Source organism: Micromys minutus (assembly GCF_963924665.1).
Source record: "Micromys minutus genome assembly, chromosome: 4".
In the NCBI taxonomy this organism is placed as follows: Eukaryota; Metazoa; Chordata; class Mammalia; order Rodentia; family Muridae; genus Micromys; species Micromys minutus.
Genome location: NC_137973.1, coordinates 88,490,877 through 88,506,965, shown reverse-complemented (window position 1 = coordinate 88,506,965; position 16,089 = coordinate 88,490,877). Strand labels below are relative to the sequence as shown.

Below are 16,089 nucleotides of genomic sequence, written 5' to 3'. Positions count from 1 at the left end.
GGAACGGAGGGGGAACAGGCCGATCTAATTGCTAAGCAAGAATTAAAATTCTATGAAAATAAAACTTTACAGAGGCAGCTCCATGGTAATAGCAAGTCAGGAAGATAGTTTTTAAGGAATAGTTTTCCTCTCTACTGGTCCATTTCAAATATTTGTTTTGATAATCCAAAAGACCAAGATGATATAGCCCTACTGATTGCTTTTAATGTTAACTGGATTGTGTAAAAATTTTTAGAACTTACTCTTTCTAGTATGTAATTACAATTATTTGCAAAAAGTAACATGGTTAGGAACCTGTGAAAATATATATCATAAATTGTTCTAAAGGCGAAGGGATGTGCCAGTATTCTTATCAGAGAACATTCCTTTATCCCCTGATGCCAGTATGGTCATGCAATGGCCACAAAGTCAGGGGATCCTTCTTGTTCCCAACTGACTCTGAATTGTCCCTTTAATAAAAGTATAAACCCAAAAATTATCTATTAGATAGGTATCAAGTCAAGACAGAGAATAAACTCATCACAGATTAAAGCAATATAGTGTTGGATTAAAACATTTCATATATCAGTCTTTGGCACAGGTGATGCATAAAGCCAAATACTATACTCCTTGGTAATTTGATATGATCACATTCACTCCTCAGAAATTTGATATGATCACATTCACATTATCTTTGCTCTGAGAAAAATCTAGAGGCAAAGAACAAAAACAAAAACAAAACAAAACAAAAATAACTAACACCACAAAAATGCCCATGATTTACTGTGTAGCTAGGAGACCTAGATAACATAGCAACTGAGGATCAAACATTATTGCCAAAGAGAATATTCAGTTTCTGGTTGCATGGTTATTAACCCTCTAACCTCATGTGTTGGTTCTTAAAAACATTAAGATGAAAAAAAAAAATACCTTGCAGTTTTTATCACTGTTGCTAATCTTTCCTGTCTCATCTCTCTGTTGGGGAAACACATGGCAGTGATGTTAGAAAACAGTGCAGGTTAAAATGAGCAGACATATACTGACTTTTGCTACCTCCCACTCTCATGGGCTTAGGTTATGAACCCCCAGTTCCATTGCTGCATTCTGTATGTTGATGTTTAATCATGGAGCAGAGTACTGATGGATGTTCAGTAAGATAGACATGACTGCCCTCTCATCACCCAGATGCCATTCTGTGGCAGGGGACACCAAAAAGATGGCTTACCTCATATTTCATGTGTCATTAGGGACAGAGTGATGTATTACCTGTGCTAACTAAAACCTGAGAGATCAACAAGACCTGTGAATACTCCTCACACTACAAATGCCAAGCTCTGAGAGACTATAAGTGTGAAGATAGGTTGGGGGGCCACCAAATACAAATTAAAGAGAAGACACATTCTTCTTAACATCAGCTTTTATGGACTTGTCATACACATGAATATATAGCATAGAGCACACACTGTAGCAAAGTGCTTGACAGGAAGTCTCATGTCTTGGTGGAGACTTCCCCAAGATGGGCTGATAATCAAGTCAATCAAGATGGGCTTTCTGAGCATAGCGCGAGCTCCACTTTCCCCACGGGTGTATATTTAAAGTTTTGTTTTCATTTTCATGCCATATATACATCCATGATTTCATGCATCTGTTTAAAGTTTAGAAACAGAACAATGAGATAAACATTACAAAAAAAAAAAAAAAAAAAACCTAAGTTTATTCCTTACGGCTGAAAAAGAAATCCTCTTTGTACATAAAGTGCATTTCTTTTACCCATTACTCTGTTATTGGACACCTAGGATGGTTTCATAACTTAGGTGCTATAAATAGTGCTGACAACTTTTATATTTTAGAATCTCTATGGCATATCCGCTTGGAATTCTTTGTGAGCACTCAAGAGTAGTAGAGGTGGATCATAAGACAGGTCTATTCCAGTTTTCTTTAAAATCTCCATACTGATTTCACAGTGGCTGAGTTAGTTTAGGTTCCCACCAGGGTATACATGGGACTCTTTTGTCCACATCCTCACTGGTATATATTGTTAACTTTTTTCCCTTAGATTTGTTTATGTAGAGTGCTCTATCTGCATGTATACCTACACACCAAAAGAGGGCATCAGAACTCATAGGGTGTTGTAAGCCTCCATGTGTTGCTGCAAATTGAATTCAGGACCTCTGGAAAAGCAGTTGGTGCTTTTAACCACTGAGCCATCTCTCCAGCCTGTATTGTTAGTCTTGATGGTTGTTATTTTGACTGGAGTTGGGTGGACTATCAATATGGTTTTAATTTGCACTTCCCTGAAGGGTGAAGAGGATGAATAGCCTCATCTATGTATTGACCATTTCGTATTCTGAGAACCTCCCACCCATTTCAGTAGTTTCCTCATTGACATGGTTGATCTTTTGCTACTTAGATCTTAAGTATTCTAGATATGCTAATCAGATATCTATACCTGGTGAAGATTTATTTCTCATTCTCTAGCATGCCTCTTCACTCATTTAATTGTTTTCTGTGCTGTGTAGCATTCATTTCATTCATTAAATCTCATTTATCAATTGTTAATGTTATTTCCTGAACCCCTGGAGTCATTTTCAGAAAATCCTTGCTTATGCATCTCAGAGTATTAATCTCTTTGTTCTGCTGATTTCCTTTCTGCTGTCACTAAAGGGGACTGTCCATGTCTTGTTGAGCTGCTGAATCTGGTGCTGTGTCTCCCTCCTACCTGTGTCCCACAGACCTTATTATATATTTCCATGTACACTGTATCAATGCTCTATATTACTTGTCCTGGGCTTCCTCTTTGAGCCTGAACTACTTAGAAATATATTATTTGTGGTGTCTGAGAAGTATCCACCCATCCTTCTGCCCCTGCATTTGGTCTAAATGAATTATGGTTGGAGACCACCTTTGGTGTGACTTCGGTCAACTTGTTGAGAGTTGATTTTAGTTCTGGTCATGGCCTAGACAAATTCCTATAGTAAACCAGGGAAAATTCGAGACATGACAATTAGATGTGGTCAGTGGGTGTTGGTGTTTGGTTCCTCTGTATCTTCATATTCTTGATAGTTTTTCTACCGGTTATTTTGAAATGGACATTACAGTTTTCTTGTATTTCAATAACTTTTGTTTGCTATATCTATACTTTTATTGTCTGACTATATGTAAGATAGATCTTTTTGATGAACTAAGTTTCTTTCATAGTATATGAAATTCCAGTCTGTCTCTGGCAAAGTTTTTTGTTCTGACATCTTTTTTATTTAGTCTCACAAAAAAATACACTTTTTCTTTTCCTTTAATTAATATTCACACAGTGTCACTTCATAGACCTATTTAGCCTGTCTATATCACTGTATTTAAAGTAAGAATTGAAAGGCTGAGAAAATATGTCAGTTGATAAAGTCTTACCACATCATGTCTGATGATCAGAGTTCAGATCCCCAGAACCCCAATGAAAATCTGGAAGCAGCAGTTACACACACGCAGTCCTGGTGCTGAGAAGACAGGTGGATATAGGTCCTGTGCTTTGCTGGTCAGCCATGCTCAATCAGGACATTCAGGTTCAGTAAGAGAATGTTTCAAAAATAAAGTGGAAAGCAGTTGAGAAACACTCCCAACATCAACCTCTGGCCTTCACAGCACATGTACACATATACCCATATGTGCACACTCACACATATGTTGATATAGATACACACATTCACCACACATACACACACAAAACAGCAACAAATTAAAAGCTGATGAATCAAAGTTTTAATTCCATTTGATTATGTTCTATATTTGATTGTGAATTTTGTTTCTGAGGTTTTTTTCCTGTTTCCTGTGAATTATTTGAACACCTCTTAGAATTTCATTTTTATTTATTATGACACTCTATGCTTCTCCTGGAATGTACATACACACACACACACACACACACACACAAAGAGAGAGAGAGAGAGAGAGAGAGAGAGAGAGATTACAAATCTACTGGAGTACCATGTAGAGGCTGAAGCACAGAACACAGACCTGACCTTCTCTGCTTCCTGGTTTCACCTGCCTTCTAGAATGCAGATTCCTTTTGCATCCAGCCTGTGTGGGTCTGCATGTAGCCACATCAGATAGTGTCATAATTTTGTTTTGAACATAAAAGAAAGTTTGCTAACTTAAGGAAAGAAAAATCAATTTATCCACTGGCAGCTCTTTTGGCAATGTTTTCTGCCTTCTTACCAATACAAGCTTTTTTTTTTCCACTTCCTTCCTGCTGGTGAGCTGCCTTCCAACTCTATTTTAAGAGAGTTCTTGGGACAACAATCCCCCTCATTTCCCTTATTTGAAACTGTTCTGATTTCCTGTTCATTGCTGAAGAATACTTGAACAGTTAGAGGATTTGGGCTGACAGTTAATGCTTTTCAGTGCTTGAAAATTATGTAATTTCCTCTGTCATTCCTGGCTTCTGGTGAGACATCTGCTGGCATTCAAATTGTTTTTCTCTTGTAGAGAAGGTGTCATCTTTTCCTCAAGTTGCTTTGAAGGTTCTGTTTGCCCTTAGCTTTTAGTCCTCAGATTAGGGTGTGTCTGCACCTTGTTTTTCTCTGCTTCCTGAACCTGTTATGCCTTCTCAGTCAAAAACTTTCAGGTTTGGGAGGGGGGATTGCTTTTTCAGATTTATTTTATTTTTAATTATGTGTGTATGCAGTGCCCATGGAGATGAAGAGGGTGTCAGAGCTCCAGGATGTGGATTCTGAGCATTGCAAGGGTTAACATGGATGTAGCTGCTGAGTCATCTCCTCAGCCCCAGGGCATTATTTCTTCTGGTCACATTTATAGCTCTACCTTCTTTCCCCTATCCTTCTGACAACATGATTACTAAAACACTGTGTAGCCCCATGGGTTTTTGAGACGTTTTCCAGTGTGTTCTTTCTCTGTTATTCCAACTAGATGATTTCTGTTGTCCTAGCTCCCAGCTCTCTGTGGTCTCTTGCTAAGATTCTCTAGTAATTGGGCTTTCTATTTCAACCACTTAGTTGAAATAGAAAATCTAAAATCCCCATGTCTTTTCCTTCTGCCTCTCTGTGTTCACTGAGGCATTTTATTTCTTTGCCAATTGCTTTTATTTTCCAAGTATTGTGGGTGTGTATAGTCAGTTATTGGGTTTTTTTTTTTTTTCTTGATGACTGTCTTAAAAGAAGGTAATTCTAACACCTTCATCTTCTCAGTAGAGACATCTATAGATTGCTTACTTTCCTTGCTTCTGAGATCTTCCTGGCTCTTGGTGTGAGGAGTCATTTTCCCATTGAGATATAAACACTTTTACATTCTGTTAAAAAAAAAACTTTGTATCTTATTTTGACACACAACATGTGTGTACGCACATGTGTGTGTGTGTGTGTGTGTGTGTGTGTGTGTGTGTGTAGTGTGTAGAGGGGGGAGGTATACTTATGTGTTGTGAAAGGCCTACACTTGTTTGTGGGTATATATGCATATAGATGCCAGAGAATACTGTCTTTTTACCTTTGTTTATGAGACAGAGTCTCTTACTATCTTTTACTCACCAGGGAATCTAAGAATGCACTGTTTCCATCTCTTTGGTACTCAGATTGAGAGCATGCATCACCACAAATATATCCCATCATGCCCTGTTTTTTAAACATGAATTCTGGGAATTAACTCAGGTCTTCCTGTTTGTAAAGCAGGCAAGCACTTTCTTGGCTAAACTGTGTCTCCATCCCAATTTTGTGATTCTGTTTTCATTTGAGAAAGGATTGACTTGTGATCAACAGGAGACAGACAGGTGTTGGGGATGGACAGATGTCTTGGTGGTTAAGAGCACTCAGTGTTCTTCCAGAGTGCCCGGGTTCAGTTCCCAGCACCCATGTGGTGGCTCACAACCATTTGTGAATCTAGTTTCAGAGGATCTGATGGTACACAGACATACATGAAGGCAAAACACCCATATACATAAAATAAAAATGAATAAATCTCAACAAAATAATTTGTAAAAAGAAAGGTTTCCCTTTGGGCCTTCACTGAAAGATCAGACGAAAGTTCTTTGATATTAGTAGGTTGAGGTGGAGATCCATCTCCCCAGTTATTTCCTCCGATACCCGGGTGGAAATGTCTCACTATCACAGAGTTAGATGAGAGTCTGACTCTATGAGGCAACCTCCAGCATCACATTGGGAAGGTTTGATTGTGGCTGGGTCATTTGAGTGCCCTGGCACCCTACTTAGCCTCTGGGTATCAATGATTATGGTATTCTGCTTCAGCAGCCATCTAAGCTTATAACATAAATCATGCACTTTTGATTTGCACACCCTAAGTGACAAGAGCATCCCTTGAAGCTGTGTTTCAATGGGACTACTGCCTTCCCAATGGAATGTGAGCGATGGACCAAAAGAGTCAGACTTTGATCTGACCCCATGATAGTGAGGCAAGTATACCAGAGCATTTTCCAGTTGTTCAAGAGTTAAGATGAATAGTAAGACACAAGTCCAACCAGGCATCCCAGTGTTAGTTCCAGCCTGAAGATCAGGTCTGAAAGAATACTGTGAGACAAGCCACCTTAATGGTGAGGTTGTATGAACCTTCTCAACACTGAGCAGTTTCCCATAATAAGCCAAATTAGTTTCAGGCTAAAGTTGGGGTGAGTTATAGCATTTGGTATCAAATGAACGTTCTTTTCTTTGGTTTTTGATGTAAATATTTTCTTGACTTCTAAAAATATTAGATTTCTTTTATCCCTGTAAACTTTGGGGTGGTATCAACCTAAAATTACCATACTCCAATTTTGTAATAGAATATGTATGGTTTCTCCAGCCTCCCCTTGAAAGCTCCAAAATTATGGAGTCCTCTGATTCTTTCTGTCATTCCAAAAATTTCACCCTGTCTTTGCAGAAACCTTCGTGTTGGCATTTCCCATACAGAGAGAGGCCACATGCATATGGCTTACTTCAGTGAGGCCCTCCCTGGAACAAACATAGCCTCTGACTTTTTGTTCCCGTTGCTGTGTTATGCTTCATTATCAATGTTCTCATCGCCTTGAGGAAGCCTTTGTGCCACTTCCGGTCCTTGAATCACATCCCTCTGAGTGTCTTCTCATCTGCATTTGTTTACACAATTAAGTGTTTGTTCTTTGCTTTTTGTAGCCATCATTGCCATCCCCTGCCCATAGCCCAGGAGAGTGAGTGGGCGTTGCAGAGTATCAGTGTGCGCCTTCCATACTCTGTGAAACACAAGCTTTATTAACTCACAGTAAGGGAAGGATTAGTAACCACAACTGCGCCATCCTGTCTGCATACTTGTAAATGTGAAGTCCCAGAGCACCAAGACCCACAGGCCTAATCCACATTGTGGGAAATAATTCAACAGCTGCTAAGGAACTGGCTGTGAATACCAGCTAGACCCCAAGCCTCCTCTGTAGGCTCCCTATCTGCTCCCAGTTGAACTGGAGATGGGGACAAGGCTGTAGTATAACATCGAAACCAAGAGGATGACCTTTTTCTTTTTAAGTTATTTTTTTAATTGAACATTATTTTAAAAAAAGATAAATGTACAGATTTTAAAAACATTTTTGCATAAAAGTATATAAATAAATTTTTGTCAGTCTTTGATTTTTTTTTTAAAGGTTTGATAGTATACTTTAAAATCCTACTAGTTACATTGAGCATAAAGCACATGTAAAACAAGATGTAACCTGGAAATGTCTGTTCTTTTGGGACTGGGTTATCTCACACAGGATGATATTCTCTAGATGCATCCATTTTCTTAAGAATTTCATTAAGTCATTGTTTCTGACAGCTGAGTAGTACCCGATTGTGTAAATATACCACAATTTTTGTATCCATTCATCTACTGAAGGACATCTGGGTTCTTTCCAGCTTCTGGCTATTATAAAAAGGGCTGCTATGAACATTGTGGTGCATGTGTCTTTGCTGTATGTTGGAGCTTCTCTGGGGTATATGCCCAAAAGTGGAATAACTGTGTCTTCAGGTAGTACTACGTCTGATTTTCTGAGGAACCGCCAGATTGATTTCCAGAGTGGTTGTACCAGTTTACAACCCCACCAACAATAGAGAAGTGTTCCTCCTTCTCCACATCCTCGCCAGCATCTGCAGTCACCTGAATTTTTGATCTTAGCCATTCTGACTGGTGTGAGGTGGAATCTCAGAGTTGTTTTAATTTGCATTTCCTTAATGGCTAAAGATATTAAGCCCTTTCTTAGATGCTTCTCAGCCATTCAATATTCCTCGATTAAGACTTTTTGTTTAGCTCTGTACCCCAATTTTTTAATAGAGTTGTTTGATTCTCTGGTGTCTAACTTCTTGACTTCTTTGTATACCTTGGATATTAGGCCACTATCAGATGTGGAGTTGTTAAAGATCTTTTCCCAATCTGTTGGCTGCCGTTTTGTTTTCTTGACAGTGTCCTTATCCTTACAGAAACTTTGCAATCTCATTAAGTCCCATTTCTTGATCCTTGGTCTTAGAGCACAAGCCACTGGTGTTCTGTTCAGGAAATTTTTTCCTGTGCCTATGTGTTCTAAGGTTTTTCCCTACTTTCTCTTCTAATAGTTTCAGTGTACCTGGTTTAATGTGGAGATCTTTGATCCACTTGCACTTGGGCTTTGTACAAGGAGATAAGAAAGGGTCTATTTTCATTCTTCTGCATGCTGAGTGCCAGTGGGACCAACACCATTTGTTGAATAGGCTGTCCTTTTTCCATTGAATGTTTACTGCTCCTTTGTCAAAAATCAAGTGACCAGATATGTCAGGGCTCATTTCTGGATCTTCTATTCTATTCCATTGATCCACGTGCCTATCTCTATACCAGTACCATGCAGTTTTTAACACAATTGCCTTGTAATATAGCTTGAGGTCAGGGATGGTGATTCCCGCTAATGTTTTCTTGTTGTTGAGGAGGGGATTCGCTATTCTAGGTCTTTTGTTATTCCAGATAAAATTGCACATTGCTCTTTCCAACTCTATGAAGAATTGGGTTGGAATTTTGATGGGGATTACATTGAATTTGTCATCTGCAAACTGTGATGTTTTTGCTTCTTCCTTTCCAATTTGTATTCTTTTGATTTCCTTTTGCTGTCTAATTGCTCTGGCCAGGACTTCCAGTACTAAGTTGAATAGGTAGGGGGAGAAGGGGCAGCCTTGTCTAGTCCCTGATTTTAGTGGGATTGCTTCAAGTTTCTCACCGTTAAGTTTTATGTTGGCTATTGGTTTGCTATATATTGCTTTTATTATGTTTAGGTATGGGCCTTGGATTCCTGTTCTTTCCAAGACTTTTAACATGAAGGGGTGTTGAATTTTGTCAAATGGTTTCTCAGCATCTAGTGAGATGACCATGTGGTATTTTTCTTTGAGTTTGTTTATATGGTGGATTACATTGATGGGTTTCCGTATATTAAACCATCCCTGCATCCCAGGGATGAAGCTTACTTGATCATGGTGAATGATCGTTGTGATATGTTCTTGGATTCGCTTTGCAAGGATTTTGTTGAGTATTTTTGCATCAATGATCATAAGTGAGATTGGTCAGAAGTTCTCTTTCCTTGTAGGGTCTTTGTGTGGTTTAGGAACAAGGTTTATTATGGCCTCAAAAAAATGAGTTAGGTAATGTTCCATCTGACTCTATTTTGTGGAATAATTTGGAGAATATTGGTATTAGGTCATCAATAAATGTCTGAGAGAATTCTGCACTGAACCCATCTGGACCTGGGCTTTTTTTGGTTGGGAGGCTTTGATGACTGCTTCTATTTCCTTAGGTGTTATGGGATTATTTAGATGGTTTACCTGGTCCTGGTTTAACTTTAGTATCTGTTATCTGTCTAGGAATTCATCCATTTCTTCCAGATTTTCCAGCTTTGTTGAGTATAGGTTTTTGTAGTAGGATCTGATGATTTCTTGAATTTCCTCAGTTTCAGTTGTTATGTCGCCACTTTCCTTTCTGATTTTGTTAATTTGGATACTCTCTCTTTGCTCTCTAGTTAGTCTGGCTAAGGGTATATCAATCTTCTTAATTTTCTCAAAGAACCAGCTCTTGGTTTTGTTGATTCTTTGAATGTTTCTTTTTTTTTTTTTTTTTTTTTTTTTTTTTTTTTTTTTTTTGCTTTCTATTTGGTCAATTTCTGCTCTGAGTTTGATTATTTCTTACTGTCTATTCCTCTTGGGTGTATCTGCTTCCTTTTGTTCTATAGCTTTCAACTGTGCTATCAAGTTGCTAGTGTATGTATGCTCTCTCCAGTTTCTTTTTGGAAGCAATCAGAGCTATGAGTTTTCCTCTCAGTGCTGATTTGATTGCATCTCATAGGTTTGGGTATGTTGTGTTTTCATATTCATCAAATTCTAGAAAATCCTTAATTTCTTTCTTTATTTCTTCTTTGACCATGCTATCGTTTAATAGAGCATTGTTTAGTTTCCATGTGTATATGGGCTATTTGTTGTCCTTGTTGTTATTAAAGACCAGCCTTAGACCATGGTGATCTGATAGGATGCATGGGAATATTTTAATCTTTTTATATCTATTGAGGCTTGTTTTGTGAATGATTATATGGTCATTTTTGGAGAAGGTGCTGTGAGGTGCTGAGAAGAAGGTGTATTCTTTTGTTCTAGGGTGATATGTTCTGTAAATGTCTATTAATTCCAATTGGTTCATAACCTCTGCTAGTTTCACTGTGTCCTTGTTCAGTTTCTGTTTCCATGATCTGTTCATTGATGAGAGTAGGGTGTTGAGGTCTCCCACTATTATTGTGTGGGGTACAATGTATTTTTTGAGCTTTAGTAGAGTTTCTTTTATGAATATGATTGCTCTTGTATTTGGAGCATATATCTTAAGGATTGAGAGCTCCTCCTGACAAAGTTTCCCTGTAATGAGGATGACCTTTGATAGACAGCTTTGTTAATTACTCGTTTGACAGTTTCCAGTTATATGAATTACTTGGAAACATTATATTCTGTTGCACAATCTTAGTTTCAGTAAAATTGGATAATAATACTAACCACTTCTTAATGCTGCTGTGAGAACTCAAGAAGGTAATGCACGTGAGATGTCTTGGGACACTGTTCACATGTTTGCTGATACCTAGTGTTTGTTACTTGCATTTACTGTGCCCATTCACTGAGAAGAACGAGTGGGATAAGCTGCATGTCCTCAACAATTCAAAAATAGGAGCAGGGGTTGGCTCAGTTGATAAAGTGACCACACAGGCAGGAGGACCTGAGTTCAGACCTTCAGCACCCACAAAAAATTTCATGAGGAGTAATTGTAAGCCCAGAACTGGGGGGTTGCAGGGCATAGAGGGTGATGGTTCCTGGAGCTCATTAGCCAGCTAGCCTAGCCTAATCAATATGCTTCAGGTTTAATGAGAGAAGAATTAAGGAAGAAACTAGTTTCAACATCTGCCTCTACATGGACATACACACATACACATGTGCACACACACACACACACACACACACACACACACACGCACACACACACACACAGACACACACACAAGAACATGTACATACACCACATGAAAAGAATTCAAACGTCTATGTAATCCTGATTTCAAACTGGCCTGTCGGAAGAAAATAATGCACCAGAAAAATATGACTGAAGTTAAGAACTGACAGAATGGGGAGGTCTGTTTCACCTTTGGACAGTCACTTCAAAATTAATCAGCAGAGTAGCTTTCCAGCAGACATTATTGATTTTTCTCATGCAGATTATATATTAAGAAGCAGAAGATGCCAAATATCTTACCAGTGAAGGTGGGAACCAGGTAGGAGTTCAGAAATAAGCCCCTGCCAGCTTTCCTCCTAGAAGCTCAAATCAATCTATCTGGCCATGCAAAGTGAGGTCACTCAGGAAACAACTAAAAATATTATCCTGGGTTTACCAGGGCTTCCATCTACCAAACAAGAAAGTAGAAAAACTTACAGCAGTAGAGAACAGCTAAACTTTCCATAGGGACTTCTAGTTTACTAGACTGTCAGGAAAGTGACAAAGTTTCTGGAAGTTTCCTAAAAAGATAGATGAGTTTGAGGAATAAGAATTTGCTTTTGAGGTTAAACAAACTGGGTCTATGAGGTTATGACACGTGGTCACTGTCATATAGGTAACTTGCACTGGTACAAGCTAAAGACCCCACAACTTTCCCTCCAATTTTCCATGACTTAAACATCTTTAATGCTCATGAAATTAGAAAATAGTTCATCATCCTAAGACAGATAATTGGACATATAAAATATAACCCAAGGGTTGTTTATTTTGCATTGTGTATTACCAACTAGTTAGAGTATTTTATTTTTAAATTACCTCTTGTTTGAAATCCAGAAAAGTATTTTTCTCTAGATGATGTTCCATTGTCACTGTGGATTTCTTTATTTTTCATTTTCCTTAAGAGCTTCAAAGCACAGGGGAGTGTGCAGTTCATCCTAAACACACTTCTCTTCCCATAGGCAGCAGAGTCTTACAGGCATTTGTCACAAGAATAATTTTTAGTGTTCTTGTGGTAATAATATAACAAATTAATAAACATTGATTATTCTCTTCTGAACAAGCTGACTGCTCACCTGTGTCATAAAACTTAGGCAATTCCTCTGTTTTGCCTTAGGGAGCAGGATTGTCCCCTGGTACTCTCATATCTCTTTGGGTTATTGTTTCAATATAATGTCAGCTAGCACTCCCCTTTATTTTTATTGTGAACTTCTCTTTTATATTATTTTCAAATGAATTTTGTTTCCTTAAAATCATGAATAAAGTAATATTTGGCAAACCATTTGCACCAGGGTTGCAAACATCTCCACCAGCCCTTGCACACTCCCTAACCTTCCTCTGGTTATCTTTCCCAGCCTGGGCTGGAAGGCCACATGATAGCCTCTCACCCATAGGGTGGCACTGCTGCCTTCTGTTTGCATCACAGGGAACTCGGCCTGATGATTCTGCTCTCCACAGGCAGGCAGCCACATTCAGACCCTGATGGGGTCACAGAGCCTTCAGCACCGCAGCCGGGAGCAGCAGCCATATGAAGGAAACATCAACAAAGTGACCATTCAGCAGTTCCAGTCACCATTGCCCATCCAGATCCCCTCATCACAGGCCACCCGGGGACCTCAGCCTGGACGGTGCTTAATTCAAACGAAAGGGCAGAGGAGTATGGACGGTTATCCTGAGCAGGTAAGAATGCTCTTGTAATGGTAAATAAAATTCAGGGAGTTGAAACAATTCCATGATGCATGTTGGTCCTCCGCACATGATGCTCTTCATAGGGGCTGATCTTTGCTCCAGTGGTTATGAGCAATCAGTAAAATGCCCTTTCAAAGCATGCAAAATGCAATGATCTTCCAGTCCTGTCCTTTTATTCCCCACTGCCCACCCCAATTTAACTCTCAGCAAGGGTTTTGGGTGTTACAAAGAAGCTCTGTGGATGGGGTATGTTGACTAAGGCCCCTGGCGAAACGCAGGGTCTGAAAGGTGAACTATTAGCCCATCCTCATTTGCAGAAAAGCATTTTAGTCCTATTTTCTGTTTGTTGAATAGTATGGAGTATAAAAAACTGTAACAAATTATTACAAGGGAAATATTTTAGATGTTCTGAATGCTACTAATCATTGTGATGTAGCAAAATCTGAATAAAGACAATGATTGTTCCCCTGGCCTGACTAGAATGGAGAACTCATTCTCCACTGTAGAATGCTCCTCTTCCTTGAGACCACAATAAAAATGTGCCCTGTTAGAAGCTCAGAGAGGAGACAACATGATCTAGCACATACAATTAATCCCTTACTTCATTATTCAGATTACTAGGCAAAGCTCCCCTCACATGGTTTATAAAGGAACTACTCTGTTATTATCTAGAGCTGCACATGCTAATCAACCTTGTATTCTAAACACACCAGTCAATATTAACTTCTTCCTCCAGCTTTTCTCTGGATGTTGCTAAGAGCCATTTATCCCTGGGATCTCAGCTGCTTCAAGCATTGTCTCTTTTTTAGACCTGCTCTGTACCAATCATCCTCAGAATCTGAGATGCTCAAGATGGTTCTTTTTCCCTTTCCTTGATCCAAGAGACATGTTGGATTTAATGTGTAACAAGTCAGGAAAGGTGCCTGTAGCTTCTGATTCTCCAGGCGTTCTAAAAAGTTAATGAAGTTTAAATGATGCTTTAACAAAGGCTCTGTGTGTATATGGCTCTGCAGGAAAAACTACCCTTCATCAAAAAGTTGGCATTACAGGAATAATTAACCACAGGACTGGCAAGTACCCTAAAGCAGAGTGTGCCTCACCTGATGAGCTGCTAGGCACAGTGAACATGATTGCTTTTCTCCTGTTTTGCCTTCCCTAACCTCTGTTCTTCCTCATCATGCTCTGTTATTCAAGAAGAATCACCAAACCAGGGCTCAGAATCTGAAGTTATTTTACTAATGTGAGCCATGTGACCCGGCCCAAGTCATTCACTCCTTTTAAGGTTCTGTTTCTTTCTTTAAGTTGAAAATAAACAACACCTGTCAATAACTTTCAGGTGGCTTTGGTGAGGACTGGGGATAGCTTGGCCTAAATTGCTCACTGTGCAAGCAGGAACGCATGGATTCTATTGACAGAGCCCAAGTAAAGTCTGGGTGAGGGTGTTTACGCTTGTGATCCTAGAACTGAGGAGAAAGATTTCAGTGGCTCCCTTAGTACTCACTAGCTAGTAAAGACAACTCAGGAAATCCCAGGTCAATAGGAGACCCTATCTCAAAAAAGCAAAGTGAAAGCCCACCTGATGGTTCTGGCAATGCGTGCCTTTAATCCCACCACTCGGGGGCAGAAGCAGGCTGATCTCTGTTAGTTCAAGGCCAGCCTGGTCTACAAAGAAAGTTCTAGGACAGCCAGGGCTACACAGAGAAATGCTGTCTTTTAAAAAGAAAAAAGAAAGAAACAAAGAAAGAAAAGAAAAAAAGAAAGGAAAAGAGAAGAAAAAAATCAAGGTGAATGGCACCTAAGGAACAGTACCAAACATTAATAACTTTTTGCCCCTATGTGCATCTGTGCACTTATGAATGCATCCTGCACACACACACACACACACACACACACACATACACGTTTATACACATATATCCTCAGAAGGTTTTGGTGAGAGGTAGATGACCCAGTCCTGTGCAGAACAGCATAGGACTTCCTTCCCACACCAACTCACTTTGTTCACCTACCCATGACCTAGTTATAGGAATTCTTGTGAACTCCTCAGTGGTTCTACACATTCAGCCAAAGTTGAGAGCCACTACCTGAGATACTCTGTGGCCCAGCAGTGTCCTGGCTGGACAATGTACTGGTGTCATTAGTATTTAGAAACCACACTACTTGGATATTTTTTAAATAGGCTGATAGTATCTTTGATCTTTCTATATGCATACTTACAACTCAAAGCAGAATGTGTTTACCTGCATAGAACATAGAGATATTGAAGCAGCCATGAGAAGAAAACCTTCAGGACAATGCTTGAGACATTCCAAAACCAGTACAGGTCAGTTCTCAGTTCTAGAATCCAAGTTCCCAGCATCCATCTCATTTAAAAGAGCTAAGAGAAGCAAAGTGCCCCAAATGTGGCAACACAGGATCTTAGAAACTGACCTGGGATCAGGGCCTGGTTGTGAGGTTTTGTATTCCACATTGTGGCCTGAGGCACAATAAACTATACCACACAGAAAAGGAAGATCCTGTGAGGAACAGAGATAGCAATACACCCTAGAGTTCAGGAATGCTACCATGTGGCTATGCACAAGTTACAGAGTCAACGTATGGATTTTATTATACATTATTTGCCAAATGGTGAACAATAAGAGCTGTAGCATTATTCTGAGGCTTTGAGGTAAAATTATGAAAAATACTTTATGGAGTAAAGTAGTCTGAGTAGAGAAGAAGATACCTCTGGAGGTACTGGAAAAAAACAGCATTCAGCCCAACTATTCAGGGTGTGCTATCTTAATTAAATCATTATTACCTTTTAATCTAAAAATTAGAAATTTTCTCATGATTTCCTTTTATTTTCTTCCAGTTAGTAAGCAAGCACCAACTCATTGAGAACTACAAGAAAGAGGGTCCTGAAAAATGTGTTACCCTGTATTATTCTTAGCATGTAATAATTGTGTTTAT

At 39.2% G+C, this 16,089-nt stretch overlaps 1 protein-coding gene across 1 annotated transcript in view; it reads left to right on the top strand.

Annotated features, from left to right (window-relative positions):
* LRRC7 (leucine rich repeat containing 7) overlaps positions 1-16,089 on the top strand; it is a gene marked incomplete at both ends in the record, with an annotated part of 278,327 nt that overhangs the window by 229,470 nt on the left and 32,768 nt on the right. The window contains one exon of the mRNA XM_080916060.1: positions 12,907-13,128. Coding sequence (XP_080772186.1) covers positions 12,907-13,128 — 222 coding nt within the window. The remainder of the gene's footprint in view (positions 1-12,906; positions 13,129-16,089) is intronic.